Source organism: Cicer arietinum, chromosome 6 (genome assembly GCF_000331145.2).
Source record: "Cicer arietinum cultivar CDC Frontier isolate Library 1 chromosome 6, Cicar.CDCFrontier_v2.0, whole genome shotgun sequence".
In the NCBI taxonomy this organism is placed as follows: Eukaryota; Viridiplantae; Streptophyta; class Magnoliopsida; order Fabales; family Fabaceae; genus Cicer; species Cicer arietinum.
Genome location: NC_021165.2, coordinates 11188455 through 11203505, shown reverse-complemented (window position 1 = coordinate 11203505; position 15051 = coordinate 11188455). Strand labels below are relative to the sequence as shown.

The 15051-nt window shown below is 34.3% G+C and overlaps 1 protein-coding gene across 2 annotated transcripts; it reads left to right on the top strand.

Annotated features, from left to right (window-relative positions):
- The first annotated feature begins 5007 nt into the window (after nucleotides 1-5007).
- On the top strand, nucleotides 5008-14593 carry LOC101502473 (uncharacterized). Of its 2 annotated transcripts, none has more exons than XM_004504491.4 (8): nucleotides 5008-5170; nucleotides 5904-6153; nucleotides 8084-8207; nucleotides 8895-9238; nucleotides 9342-11127; nucleotides 12044-12294; nucleotides 14012-14123; nucleotides 14248-14387. In XM_004504491.4, the coding sequence occupies exons 1-7, from the start codon at nucleotides 5112-5114 to the stop codon at nucleotides 14084-14086; spliced, it is 2889 nt and encodes a 962-aa protein (XP_004504548.1). In that variant the 5' UTR covers nucleotides 5008-5111; the 3' UTR covers nucleotides 14087-14123; nucleotides 14248-14387. The 2 variants fall into 2 exon arrangements, with proteins under 2 accessions (XP_004504548.1, XP_004504550.1); XM_004504493.4 differs by having other exon boundaries at nucleotides 5009-5170; nucleotides 14015-14123; nucleotides 14248-14593.
- Nucleotides 14594-15051: the final 458 nt, after the last annotated feature.

Below are 15051 nucleotides of genomic sequence, written 5' to 3'. Positions count from 1 at the left end.
ATGAAGACTTGTTTAAAAGTTGGAATGTTGTGAATATGATGTTGAAGAACCAAATGTGTAGCATCAAATCGTCATTTCAGATAACCATTATCGTTGTTGAGCATGTGTATAATTCCCTATTTTTTCAAAGATTACATAACTTTGTATCAAGGAAATGTTTTAAAAAATTGATAAACAATTAAAGAGAGTAAAGATTGTAGGTACTAACAAAACAAAGTGTGGTTGTTTAATCAGAACAACTCATGGATTACCATGTGCCTGTGAGTTGGCAACTTTACAAATATCTGTTAACGTTATTCCTTTACATAACATTCATGTTTTTTTGAGAAAATTGAGCATGGAGCATGAATTGGATAGTAAAGAACCTTTATCAGAATGTGACCTTTTAGAATAGTGAGAGGCAATGAAAGCATACATGAAGACACAAGATATTGTGGTCAAATGATATTTAGGGCAAAAATGTGTGAGCTTGTATTTCCACATACAACAACAATGTGTCTAGCACCTAATAAAGTGAAAACCAAGGGAGCTACTAAAACGATAAAAGAATTTGATGTCCCTCGTGATTCTTCATATTGAGAGTATGTCGAAGCCTTTTATGGATCTCCAAAACATCCATCTCAACATTCTACAAAGCAACCACCTCAAGAATCTGCAAAGCAACCATGTTAGAGTTCTACAAATCTATAATCTCAACATTCTGCAAGGCAACCATCTCAAGAATCTGCAAAGCAACCATCTAATATACATTATCCTACTTTTATTCACAATATATCGAGGGCATAATATATGTTGTGCCTGATTGAAATTGCGATTATCATGTAGTTGCAACATTATTAGGTTGAACCAAAGAATATTGACCTTTAATTCGAACACATTTAGATAAAGAGATCAATCTACATCAAGATCTTTATTCCAATATTTTTTATGACAACGTTGAAACAGTGTGAAACTCATTGAATATTTATAGTTTGGGTGCTTAAGAAAAAGATAAGTTGATGACTAAACTAGAGTTGGGTTACGTGATAACAACAAGATATAATGTCATATTGGTGTCATTGTCTCGTAATTTGAATATGACATTATTTCCACAGTGACCTCTATAGGAAACGTCGGTAGAGGAGATAGACTCTAAAATATCGTTATACATGCTCTCATAATATTATGCCTTTCCCAATCTATACTATCTGACACTTGAGGAACATCACGCGGAATAAACTAAATACGACCAAATTGTCGAATACATCGCTTCGATAGATATGAGACTGAAACTTCACTCCAACGAAGGTAGTCGGAGAACATTGATGTTGCTTCAAAAGGATGATTAGCTCGATCATCATCCTATGGTGTAAACAGTAGATTCTCAAGCAATATAACACCTTCAACGTATTTTGCAGTCCACCTATGGGATATTGGAATATGCGCATGAACCGTTCCAATATTGTCCCGCTTACAAATGTTAGGAAAGTGCTTATAAATCCAACACTGCACCAAAAATAAAAAACAATCTAGTAAATTAAAATTACAACTTGATAAATAAATAACATAACTTGATATGAATCATATACTTGTAATAAGGTCATGTAACCTCTTAACTATCAAGTGTCGTGAACAGCTTCACCACTCAGGTTGTCATATAACACAACCATTGTAGCTGTACCCCATGCATAGTCCCGACAACGATCTAAATCAGTGAACAAACTAATGCATTTCGCCTCCACACGAGTGTGTGTCTTATCGAAGAAAACACTATTGCCAACTAAATGCAAGAGGTACGTTCCAACAACACATTCAAACCTGATAGTTTGGTTGAGATGCTTATATAAATCATGCAATCATTGCAGTCTATATTATGCACATTTGTTATAATTTATCTTAGCAACTGCATCCTTTCAGGTTGCTCCCAACAACTCATGTGCATCCATCGCAACATTAGTAGTGTTCATATTTATTGTTGAATCAAAAAAAACAACCACATGGTGGAATATGAAAGAAGAGTCGTAACATAGTCCAGTGTGATCATCATAACTCCAAATGTCAAGATATCAGACTAGCATCAACCATCGTCAAATAAGCTGAAGACAAATGTATCAGTCCAGATTATTGAATCCAGTGTTGCACACATCTGGTACACGTACTTCAACAATTAAAAAACATAACAATAAAATCATTTACTAAATTTCATTGAAAAAATGTACTAAATATAATATATACTTATTCTTAATTAAAAAATTAATTAATAAAAATATACATCTCATTCTCATATCTTAAGAGCCACATGATGTTCACATTGCATCAACATAGATGTCACCAATGGTCCTTCAGAGAATTCGGGCTGTTGAACCTGCTTTTCGACGTTTTCAACCTATTGCTGCTCAAATTCCTCGTAGTCCATCTGTTCAGGCTCATGAACGTCCTCACGAACATTATGTTCAAACTCCTGAACATCCTCGCCAAGGTCATGAGAACTAAAACCACGTCTACAACGATGCTAACGGTGGAACTAACGCCTCTACCACCTCTATCACCCCCAATACCTCTAGCGATAGTACGAATAATTTCTCCGTTCACACCTCTAACTCTAGACAATGCAAAATTAAGTTAACATAATTATTATATCAATAATTTTTTAAAAAATGGAAAAAATTACAAAAATTTTGAAAATTTCAAAATCTTCGAATAATTGAAATATTCCTATTTCGAAAATTGTGAAAAAATTCAATTTCGAATTGTTCGAAAGTTTTAAATATTTTGAAAGTTTTGAATATTCTGATAATTTTCTATTTTGAAAGTTTCGAAAAATCTAAAAAATTTATATTTTAAAAGTTTCAGATTGTTCGAAAGTTTCGAAATTTTGGATTGCTTGAATTTATTTAATACATAAAAATTGGTGAGGTTATTTCAACTATTTTTCATAAAATCTCAAAAATAATATATGAAAACAATCTATCCTTGTTTTTTCTTTTGTTATTGAAATAGGTTGTCCATAAACATTTAATCAATTTATTTATCCTAGAGCCTCCATTTGTTAGGCGAAAGCACAAATAAATGGGGCATGATTATAAAGAGATATGTCTTCAGTGGGAAACACCCAATTCCATGATTTTCATCCTTAAACCACAACAATCTGAAAGAAGAAAAAAACTATTTATTTTGTTATGATATCATCTACAAAATACATGTGAGATAAAAAAATGTATTTGTTACTAAAATGACGTCATCTACGTAATGATGTGAGATAAATTTTGGCTAGAACCTCCATTGAAGTTAAAAGTGATTATATTATTGAGTTGAATGTGCACATTTGATTACATGCCCAAACTTTCTAAGAATACAACAAAAAATAAGGAAAAGTAAGATCTTATGATTCACAAAGGTCAATGCATTAGTTTTGGAATGGGCATATGTCCCATTCTAGCAGACCTTATTAATTATACATACATATGTATTAGTTTTAGTCTAAACGTCTCTTTCTTCTGTTGTTGTGACGACTGAATTCAACATTAACGATAGGGGCGAGACTTCAATCAAGATTTCTTCTTTGGATTTTAAAAAAATTAAACTAAATCGTCTTATAAATATAAAGAATGAACAACAAGAACAGTACCCAATTCAATCAACTTAACCTCTCACATTCCACTCAAACTCTATCTCAAGTGTCAGAATGTTTGCAGGTGCAATATTCTCCTCCGAAAAAGGAAAATGATTGTCCTTCTCGTGCATCGCTTTGTCTTTACTTCGTTCGCTACCTCGAGTCCAAGTCGAATCATGATCCATTCAGATTGACATTTTATAATAGTTGATGAAACACAATGGTAAATATGGGATAAAGCTCAATACAATTCATATATTCCATAACAAAACTCCATTAAAGGCTAACATGTGTCCTTTTAAGGTCTAATGTGATCAATGCCTAAAAAAACAAAGGTCTAATATGATCGCAAATAATTTTCTTCCTTATTTGGAACTTTTTTTAAACTCATTCTTTGCATGAACCTTAAATTTGTTTTGTTTGTTGCAAATACAAATATTGTAAATAATACAACGACTCAAAATAAAAAATACATTAGTCAAAGTAAAATTCAACATACACTAAAGTTAGACTGAAATGCTCAATTGGTTCATATGTTGTAAAGGTGACATTAATTAGTGGTTGATTTTATTGTGAAACTCAACTCTAGTGGTGAAGATAAATTTAATTGTTGGATTGATCATCCTCTTGAACTATCTTCTCTCTTGGATGTTGATATTTTGATAAGTGATTTTTTAAAAGAGTTGTTTGTTTTTAATTTTCCTTTTTGGTCAATTTTTTTTCTTATCGTAAAAAAAACCTATATTAATATACGAAAACCACTTATAAAAAATTATCAATTTTGTTTATGAAAATGAAGAGTTATCATTTAAATTGAATTTAATTAATAAACTAGTATACAATATGGCCATTATTTAAAGATAAAATACAGTCTATATAGAATCAGAAAAAGATAATAAAGTTGCTATTAAATGTAATTTTACCAACACTCCTTTGAATGTTTTTATTTTACACTATATAGCAATATAAATTATAATAATACAACACATCTTCACATATGAGATCTAATATAACATATGTAAAAATATTTTTTGAGTCACCCACGATTAAAAAAAAGTTTTTATCTATTTTTAACATTCACTTCTAAACAAAAAAACAAAAAATTGAATTATTAAGACGTCTGTACATACTAAAAATCTATTTTTTTTTTATTGCTGCTAGAAAAGCTATACTTATTTTTTAACGAGACACTTTTTTCTGTTACAACACCCCTTACACTTAAAATAAAGGCAAAAATGCTAACAATAAAACACATAATTTAAAAAAATACCATAAGTTTTATTTTTTGATAAGGTTTTGTTTTGTGTTTGTTTTTACTCAGCCATATTTTTTGTTGAACTCATAAAAAAGACTGCTTTTTAAAAAGTAAAAACTACCGGCACCCACCATTAGTTCCGTAGTCGCAGTGGGGGTCACGCGCTAACACTCGCTTATATTGCCGTAGCTGCTATTCTACTCTCCCACTTCGAATTGAATTTCATTTGGTTCAAAAATTGAGAAAGTTAAGACAGAGTGTGTGATGATGAGGGAAGAGGTTATCAGCTCCGGTGGCACCGTTGATCCCACAACCGCTGCCAGGTACAGTCTTCTCTCTCACGCTTCCATTCGCGCGCTAAATTCTTCTCAAATTAGGGTTTCGTGTTGCTTCAAATTTTAGATTTACGTTACCTTTGTTTTCAATTTGCTCGCGTTCGCCGAGTAACTGAAATTAATATTGAAATAGAATGGTGAAATTTTAGGAGATTTTTGTCATCGTTAGCTGCTGCTTGAGAATTAGATCTAATGCCGGTTGTGTTAAGTAGATATATGCATGATGCATCACTATCACTATTGCCATAGTCACTTTGGTTCCTACCATTTTCTTCAAGCACTTTTGGATTTTGTCATCCTCTTCCCCAAACCCGAAACCCTTCTCTGCCATAGTTATTATTAACAGGAACTGTTTCATCAATAATAACCAGATATTTCCCATAAGAGAAAATGGTTCTATTTATTGTTCCATAGACATGAAGCTGTGAATCTTAACTTTTATAACTGTCCTACAATATATTTCCTTTGAGAGCCTAACCTATTTGCTTTACCGCGCACCATAGGCTAGAGGCTAGATTCTCTCATGTATTATGTATGGAGTAAAATAGAAAGTTTCTTGTATTTTTATGAATTTGAACTTAATGCATATGTGGTGATGTATGGCTAGCGATGGTAAATTAAGGTATTTTTATTTAACATTCATTTGTCCTATCCTATCCAGATGTTATTCGTTTGACGAACTTTCTCAAATAAATGACTAATTATTTATTTATTTTACCAGTTCTGCTGGGGCATCTTCCCCGGCTGTTCCGATGAATGTTGGCAGCATTGATGGATCAAGTCGTGTGCAAGGCTCTAAAGCGACTTCTCTATCATATGTTGGTTCACAACCACCATGGACTTCTATGAGCACAAGTGCTAGTGGTTCTGCATTTGGTTCACCAAGATCTTCATGTAGGCCCTGGGAAAGGGGAGATTTATTAAGGCGTTTGGCTACTTTTGCTCCTGTAAATTGGTTTGGGAAGCCTCAGGTTTGGAGTAATCCTAGCCTTATTAATTATTGTTGCAGTCACAAACAACTCACCCACAACTTGTCTTAAACTAATAATTATTAACTTTGTGATAGTTTTTGTTTATGCTTGTAATTCATAAAACAAACTTATTGTTATGCTATCTAAATGAAATCAATGCTATGTATGATTTTTTGTTTTGTTTTGTCATGAATAGAGTATCGCGTTTTTCTTGTCAATGCTTGTAGTCCGTTGTTGCCAGGACTGTAGTTTACTCGCAGGGTTGTATCATATGGTTTTGTAGGCTCTCCGTTCCAGATTGGTGCCTAGATCACATCTGTGTACGACCATGGTGGGATTGCCGATCTTCATTGCAAAATAGCGCGATCACTGAACTTCTGTAATCCTGAATGTGCAGATTTTTCCTCGAATTCCACGGCCTAGTTCGTAAAAACCCCTATTTCCCCTTATTATTGACTCTGTTCAACAAAAACTTTCAGCTGCGATCTCTCATCTCCCTCTCTCAATCAAGACATCTGCATCAACATCTCCTCTCTCTCCTCTCTCAAAATAGCGACCGCGGCTTTCTTTTCTTCTCTCCATCTTCTTCTCCCAATGCATTTCCCTCTCTCCCATAAATTTGTTTTCTGCCGTGATCATGTCTGTGTCTCTGTTTTTTGCTGATGTGGATGTGTTGTTGGCTTCTAGATCTAATGCATGCCAATGTGGCTATATATATGTGTGTATATCTATTAAATTATTCTTATTTGTGATAAGGTAGAGTTTCACCTTTCCAATATTAAAATTTAGACGTTCTATTACTCATTTGCGATAAGTTGTACATGTAAGAAAGCTCAGAAGTTTTTTCTTCATCACCAAGATAACCAGGTTATTCCTCGGTGATGTTTTTTTCTTCTTCCAAATGCTGGTTTACTTTGGTTTGGGAGATCGTACTTGTATAAACTTTCTAGTTCTGGTAGGACATATGGGTTTGCAATGTTTCTTAATTGAGGTTTTATGCTTCATATTCTTCCCATTATTATTATTTTTTTCTTTTGAAGGGTTTGTATTTATCTTGAGAATCCAGATATCTGTTTTCTCCGTGTTTTCTCAATGGCCAGTCATATCCCTGGGTTTTTCTATTAATCTATTATCTTCCAATGCTCCTTCACTCCCATTAGGGGGCCATGGGCCCCCCCTATACCCCCAAAACAGATAATGGGGGCTAAATCTGTGGCATTGTGCAGCTTATCGTTCCTGAATCTCTAATATTTAGAGAGACTGGGAAGCAGCTGCATAATTGATTCTTTTATGTTATATCTTGACTTCTATGTTCTGTAGAGTATCTCATCCTCTCCCTACTTGTACTTTCCCTCTTTAATCTGCATATTTCTTCAACTATCAAAATTGAAGGAAATTTTTGTCTTTCGTGATTCCTTTGGGCTGTTGAAATAATAGATTCCTGGCATTCAAAAGCTTTTTAAAGACTTTGTACATGTATTGGCAAAATACTGTTTTAACCTGGAAAAGGAAAAAAATTGTACTTCTATTTATCTGTAATTACTTTCTTGACTAATTATTCCAAGTTTTCAAGTTCTTTTCTTCATTGAATTGGTTTCATGGCCTGTTCCTGTTTATATTTTTTTTAAGCAGTATTCCGTTTGGTAGCTAACAAATTGAGAGAATAATATAAATATCATTTGTAGTAATTGAAAGTTTGGCCTTAAGATTTGTTATTTTTTGTGTTTCATTATCTCACACAAAATTCCTTTTAACATGTCATATTCACACGAAATTATTGTCTAAGGAAATTATCTTGATCTGCGAGGTGTAAACTTAACCTATGGAGTGTGTGTGGATAATAAATAGTCGATAATATGTTACATTTGCTAGTCCTAAGTAGATATGAGGCAGTCTCCAGAAATCTCACGTCCTTTTAAATTTCTTCCAGATCATCAATTCATTGGCTTGTGCTCAGAAAGGTTGGACAAATATTGGTGAGGACAAAATTGCGTGCGAGTCATGTGGTGCATACCTGAGTTTTACATCATTGTTATCTTGGACAATAGCTGAAGGTTGGTGTTTGAACGTTTGCAATTTAAGGATTTGCAGCCATTCCATCTTGATTCCAAATTCAAATTTTCTCTAAAATGAGGCATGTTAAAGTAACTAGGATAATTAAGAACATTCAATGCCCGAGAAAGGCCTATTTTTGTTTCGGTGTTGTGTATACAGGCACATGCATAAATCAACATGATGAAAAGAGGAGCTTGGAATAAATGATAGGATGAAATTCATTGCATTAAAACAAGGGCTTTACCTTCATAGGAATACTATTATTGATATGTTAGTCTTCCAAATATAAAGAAAGTCATTCCTAACTTAGTGCATTATGTAAAACATTAGAAGCAGCACCTTTCCTTCCTATACAAGGTTCCGTAGGTCAATGATTTGTAATTTTTTCCTATGAAATTTGACTCATGATATTAGTTTATCAATATGTTTGAAATTTTTTATAGGATAGAATCATTTTTTCCCTTTGGTGTTCAGCTCATGTCTGTAGCAATGGAATGCTATTTCTGATATGCAAAATGACTGGGCTCATTCTTATCTGGAAACAGTTAGACAGATATAATCTAATTTTGAATCAGTTTGTCAAGCAAACTTTATTATCTGATAACTAGAATAAATAAACTTCTCTGTTGTTGCTGATTTTGATCATCATTTTCTTTTAATTTGTTTTGTCAATGTACTGGCCAAAGCTCAAGATGCCAGTGAATCCTTTGCCAGACAGCTGGATTCGGGGCATAAAGCCAATTGCGCTTGGAAAGGAAACAGTTGTCCAGAAAGCCTAGTGCAGTTCCCTCCAACTTCTCAGTCTGCCTTAATTGGTGGCTACAAGGATAGATGTGATGGACTCATACAATTTCACTATCTTCCTGTGGTAGCGATCTCTGCAATTGAGTTGATGTCTGTTTCTCGAGGCCCACAAATTGAACGCTTTCTATCACAGTCTCAAAACTTTATGTTTGGAGTAGACTTTAAGCCTGAGAATATGTTAGAGCTGGAAAGCTCTCAGGATGAGGCATACTGCTCCTTTACTCGTGTAAGACGTGTAAATTTTGTATTTCTAATAGTAGTTTATATGAAACATCTGTTGCTATTCTGTCATATGCTTATTTTCTATTAATGTATTGTTGTTTTGGCAGGCACAGAAGCTCATCAGCCTTTGTGGGTGGGAACCAAGATGGCTCTTAAATGTTCAAGATTGTGAAGAGCACTCTGCTCAATCTGAAAGAAATGGATATTCTGTTGGTCCAAGCAAGACTCAACTCCGTCTTACTCAAGATCCAGGGCCAAAAGCAGTTTCTACTTCTACTAAAATGGATGCCAGAAAGGGAAAGGAATCTCTGAAGGATTCAAGACTTGACTGTAGGTCAGCTATGCTTGACTGTAGTTTATGTGGTGCTACAGTTAGAATTTTGGATTTTTTGACTGTTCCTCGTCCGAGTCGTATTGCTCCTAACTATATCGATAACCCCGATACCTGTAAAAAGATAGGATTAACTCGTGGAGGAAGTGCAGCTAGTGGAATCAATGGTTGGGTTGCAGCTGATGATGCAGAGAAAGATCAGACTGAAGATCGTGATGAAGTTGCAACACGAAATGAGGGGAAATCATTGGCAAACACAGATTTGGATTTAAATCTTACTATGGCTGGGGGTTTTCGTTTTACTCCTTTTGGCCGGACAGCAACATCTGAAAATATTCACGATGTAGACATGGGAAGGGATTTGATGATTGGTCAGCCTGCAGGGAGTGAGATTGGTGATCGTGCAGCTTCATATGAATCACGAGGGCCAAGCTCTCGTAAGAGAAATCTTGAAAAAGGTGGAAGCTCAGATGACAGGCCAGTTCTTAGGTCGCAGCAGCAGGCTGATAGTGTTGAAGGAACTGTGATCGACCGTGATGGTGATGAAGTTACTGATGGTGGACAATATTCAGCCGGTCCTTCAAAACGGGCCCGTGACTCTGATATTTTTGACACTTATTGTTCACCTCTTCAAAGAGATTCATCTGGTGCTGGTCCTAGCCATTCATTGGGCTTTGATGGTTATGTTACAGGCAATCGAATTTCTTCATTCCATCAAGGTAGTGACTGCTTAATAGGAATCCAATCTGCTAGAGATTCAACCCGTGCATCATCTGTCATTGCAATGGACACAATATATCATAGTGTAAATGACGACTCTATGGAAAGTGTTGAAAACTACCCAGGAGACCTTGATGATGTTCATTTCCCCTCCTCTAGCACCTATGGCAATGTAGACATGAATGAAACATCTGAGCTGAATAACAGCAATCAAGCTCAGCAAAGCACTTGTTTACAAACAGTTACTGAAGCTGTCCCTGGTGAAGTGGGAGTCAGCAGTACAAACTATGGGGAAGAAATTTTTAATGCAGAAACCGTGACTGCTCAGGCTCGAGATGGAATTAGTCTTGGCATTAGTGGAGGGAGTGTTGGAATGTGTGCTAGTCATGAAGCTGAAATCCATGGAGCAGATATATCTGTACACAGAACTGCTAGTGTTGTTGGTGAAATGGAACACAGAGCAGAAGATGCTGAAAATCAGGGACAGACTGGTGAATCTGTTCCTGATCCAGGTCTAATGGATGAGATCATCCCAGATGATATAAACAGAGAATATCCTGTTGGTGATAGCCAGGAGATGATGTCTCACTCTGCAGGAAGGGCTGACAGTGGGTCAAAAATTGGTTGTTCTACAAAGGCAGAATCTGTTGAAAGTGGTGAAAAGATTAGTCAAAACTGCAAACTTCCACCTGCTAACAATAGTCATCCATCCCAATCTTGCAATGCTAATATTAATTCAGATTGTGGAAATACTAAAGAAGAGATCATGAAGGATGGTAAATCATCTTTCACCAACAACTGTGCTCTAGTTGAGTCGGATCTTGCCACTGCAAATCGGATTGGTAAGCTCTATATTTTGATTATCTTGAGCTTTTTTTTATTGTTACCTTCACTGTTGTGCTCGAAAAGTTAGAATCTATAATTTAAAGAAGAACCACAGAGAAGAATTGAAGAAAGTGAGTATGAAATATAAATTGCAAAAGAAGTTCATTAGAGTTTCAGAGAAAAGCTCCAGTTTGAGGAAGAGAAACCTCCAAGTGCAAACTGACTTTAACAGCTCTCGTAACCAGTAACTTTGGTTTCTTATTTATAGTTAGGGCTTTAGTTACTTCCTCAAGGCCTCTTCAATTTATCCCTTTAACTGCATACATGGCTCTCCTTGTTTATACTGCTCTACCGCTATTGGGCTATGATTGTTTGAAAGTGTTGGGGTTATAGTTTATAGTGTATTAGATAGAGGGAAAATAGATTATAGACTGTGAATTATGGTTATACATTGATATGATTGAAAATACCATGAAGAAATCGCTATTTATAGTAGAACTATATTCCAATTTTAAATCAAACAGGGAAACAAAGCACAATAATAACTAAGAAATGTGAAAACTAATCTTAAAGACATTCTAAAATAAGAATAGGAAACTAATCCTATGAGATACTCTAAGCTTAAGATAATATCAAGATATTATGTGGTATTTTTGTATCATCCAACCGGACGAAAAAAGTTGTATGCAATATGTGTTGAACTATTAATGTGGAATTTGCAGTTACAGCTGTTCAGAAATAGTTTTATTTATGAGGATTCCTTGATTTTGTAATTTCTGTTGCTGGGCTTCTGTTCTGCATTCTATTGGTTCCAGGGCCTTGTAAATATTTTCTTGATACTCTGTTCATATCTTGATGGGTGGGTCTCTCCCTTTTTCACTTTATCAGTTGGTACATGTTGTCGCAAAATCATTGACATTGTTAATTATTTAGGTCCTCCAAAAGGAGAAAACAACTACGAAGAAGCTGTAGAGTTTGATCCTATTGTCTATCACAACCAGTATTGCCCTTGGGTAAATGGCATTGTTGCTGCTGCTGGCTGTCCTAATTCTGTTCCAAGCACCAGTAGTGATGTAATTGCACTTTGCGGTTGGCAGTTGACTTTAGATGCTTTGGATGTTTTGCAATCACTAGGGAATGCAATTCCGACAGTACAGTCTGAGTCTGCTGCGTCTTTGTACAAGGTTTGTCTGTCTTACTCCTAATTTTGTTTCTCTATCTCTCACCCTGCTATGAATTTATTTCATTGTGTTTGATAAATTGGAAGCTTTATTTTATTGTGCAAGCTATTTTTTCATTGATACACACACCATTTGTCGATTGTCTTTATGTATGTATGTAGGAAAAGAGGATAAAAGGTCTGAATATTATTATGATTGCTGGTAAAAAATTATTGAGGCTGTTTACAATATATAGAAGCCATATCGAATCTGTCCTTGTTACGGAATTACAAGGAAATAATATCTGATAAAATCTTGCAAATCATATCTGTGTCCTAATGGACTAAAACAAATCTATACCATAATAAATAGAGTCAAACCACTAGGCTTGTCTACAAATATTGAAGGATTCAATTCACTAGTTGTTATTGTCTCTCCCATGGATTATGCATGAATTGAGTAACCACACTTGTTGTATAAGCTATGTCTGGTCTAGTGTTGACTAGATAAATGTGTTTCCCGACAAGTAAGGGTGGGAATAGGCCAGGCCAGGCCAGACTTTGAAAGGCCTGAGTCTGGCCTACGATTAATTTTTTAGGCCTAAGCCTGGTCTACGGCCTATCATAGGTTTTTTTTCCGGCCTGACTTGACCTTTTTATAAGTCTAGCTTGACCTGACCTTTTTAAAAGTCTAGCCTGACCTGGAAGCCTGTTTAAAACCCTTATTCATATTAAAACATTTAAATGCTCTACTCATACCATATGCTCTCCACATACCAATATCAATGTACATATCTATATATATTAAATAAAAAATAATTTTTCTAACAAAATAATTTTAAAAATAATCTGAAACAAACATCCTTTAAACCCTAAAACATAATTCTTGGTTTCAAAGAATAATTTTTTTTTCCTGAAACAAATGCACCCATTATTACCTCTCAAACAAATATGGAAGGATTACTGAGTTATTGACTAATTGAATGGCTACCGAATATGGAAGGACTACCAAATATGGAATGACTACCGAATATGGAATGACTACTGAGTGATTGTCTAATTGATAAAATTTAAAATAGAAAATAATATTATTAATATAATAATAAAAAATAACATTAGTAAATAATTAAATATATATAGGTCGGTCTGTCAAGTCTAATAGGTTTTTTTATAAGTCTGAACCTGACCTATTTAAATAAATAGACTTTAAAAATAGTCTGAGCCTAGCCTTTTTATTAAATAGGCCAGACTATATAAGTAGGTCAAACCATAGACCCCTGTCGGACGGCCTAACCTATTCCCATCCCTACCCACAAGAAATGGTTTATTGTAAGTTTGGTTTTTGTATAGTCTGATTGAATGGTCCATGCAGACACCTAATGGCATAAGGCTTGCATGTTGTTTGCTAGCATTTGTTTCAGAAGCTATTCTTTAGCTATATTTTGTGATTAGGACGCAATGACACTGGACTGAAAAAACTTCAAATTGCGTAGTTTGAAAATAGACTAGTCGATGAAGTGTTCACAATTCATGTTATTATAATTATACTAGATAAGTTAAAATTAGAACTTTGCAAGTCTTGTTAAGTTGAGAATGACTGTTCTGACTATGTGCCCTGTGTTTATTTAGAGTAAATTAATTCATTTATTGCATATGTTTCTAATTAAATTAATCCATAAATGTTTACACCTTACATTGATTAATTTTCATGTATTCATTGTCAATCGCTTGAATCTCTTTAGCAGAATGATCAGCAAGCCACTCGTAAAAGGCTCCTACACAACCACTCCATGAGCAAAAGTCATGGTCAACTCTGAGATTTTGTTAGAGTATTTGGTGTTTCCATTTTTCCTTGTAAGTGGGTATTACCATAGGTTTAGAAAGTTGATAAATAATGTTTTTGCTTTACATTTTTCAGCTCAGACTCTGCTATGCACTGATTTCTCCAACTATTTTTCGTTTTCCCAACATTTTGCAGGATTCCAGCTATATTTATATTTATCCGAACTACAGATGGTATTATAGGCATATTTATCCGAACTAGAGATGGTATGCTAGGCATATTCCAAAGTCTCTCTAGCCAAGAGTTCGTAAGGTTGTTGCAGCAGACATGTTGCTTTTCTCCTCCCTCTGTAGAGCACAGAGATCTCAGGCATTAATCTATCAAGACTTGAGTTATTATCGAATAATAACTATTTGCGTCAAGACTTGTAGTTTGAGCATTGAATTGTAAATACTGAAAATGTCAATTTTTAATGATAGAATGCGTTATGTCTTTGACCCTTTTTAATTAATGCAAAAACAATAGCTAAAAATTTCTTATATATATCTTTTCCCCTGTTTTTTTCAAGGGTTTTGCTAACAATTGCACTTGTTAAGGAATAAAAAAGGAAATTTTGTATTGAAAAAATTAAAATTAAAATTAAAATTAAAATTTTGATAAGGTTAAATACATAAGCTCTCATATTTTTAGTGATGAATTTTTATATTTGGATCACTAATAAGTGTTTTGGGAGCATTTGTTAGTATCTGCCTTTTTTTTTAATTAAAAAGGGGTACATTTAAGTGTCTGGGTATCCTCCACTTAATTATTGTTGTGATTATGAATATGAAATTTTAAAATGAATTGGCATTTTGATTTAGATAATTTGGGTATTCATAAGTTTTTTTTTCTTTTTCTGAATGAATATTCATAAGTTATACTTATGTTTACTAAATACAATTATATTCCAAAGGTATGTAAATCAAATTTATAGTATAAGAAATGAAGGTTATATTACAT

Coding starts and splice junctions, on each gene's coding strand:
- LOC101502473 (XM_004504491.4), top strand. CDS start 5,112: ATGATGAGGGAAGAGGTTATCAGCTCCGGTGGCACCGTTGATCCCACA. Junction 6,154..8,083: donor ATTGGTTTGGGAAGCCTCAG/GTTTGGAGTAAT, acceptor AATTTCTTCCAG/ATCATCAATTCATTGGCTTG. Junction 11,128..12,043: donor TGCCACTGCAAATCGGATTG/GTAAGCTCTATA, acceptor TTAATTATTTAG/GTCCTCCAAAAGGAGAAAAC.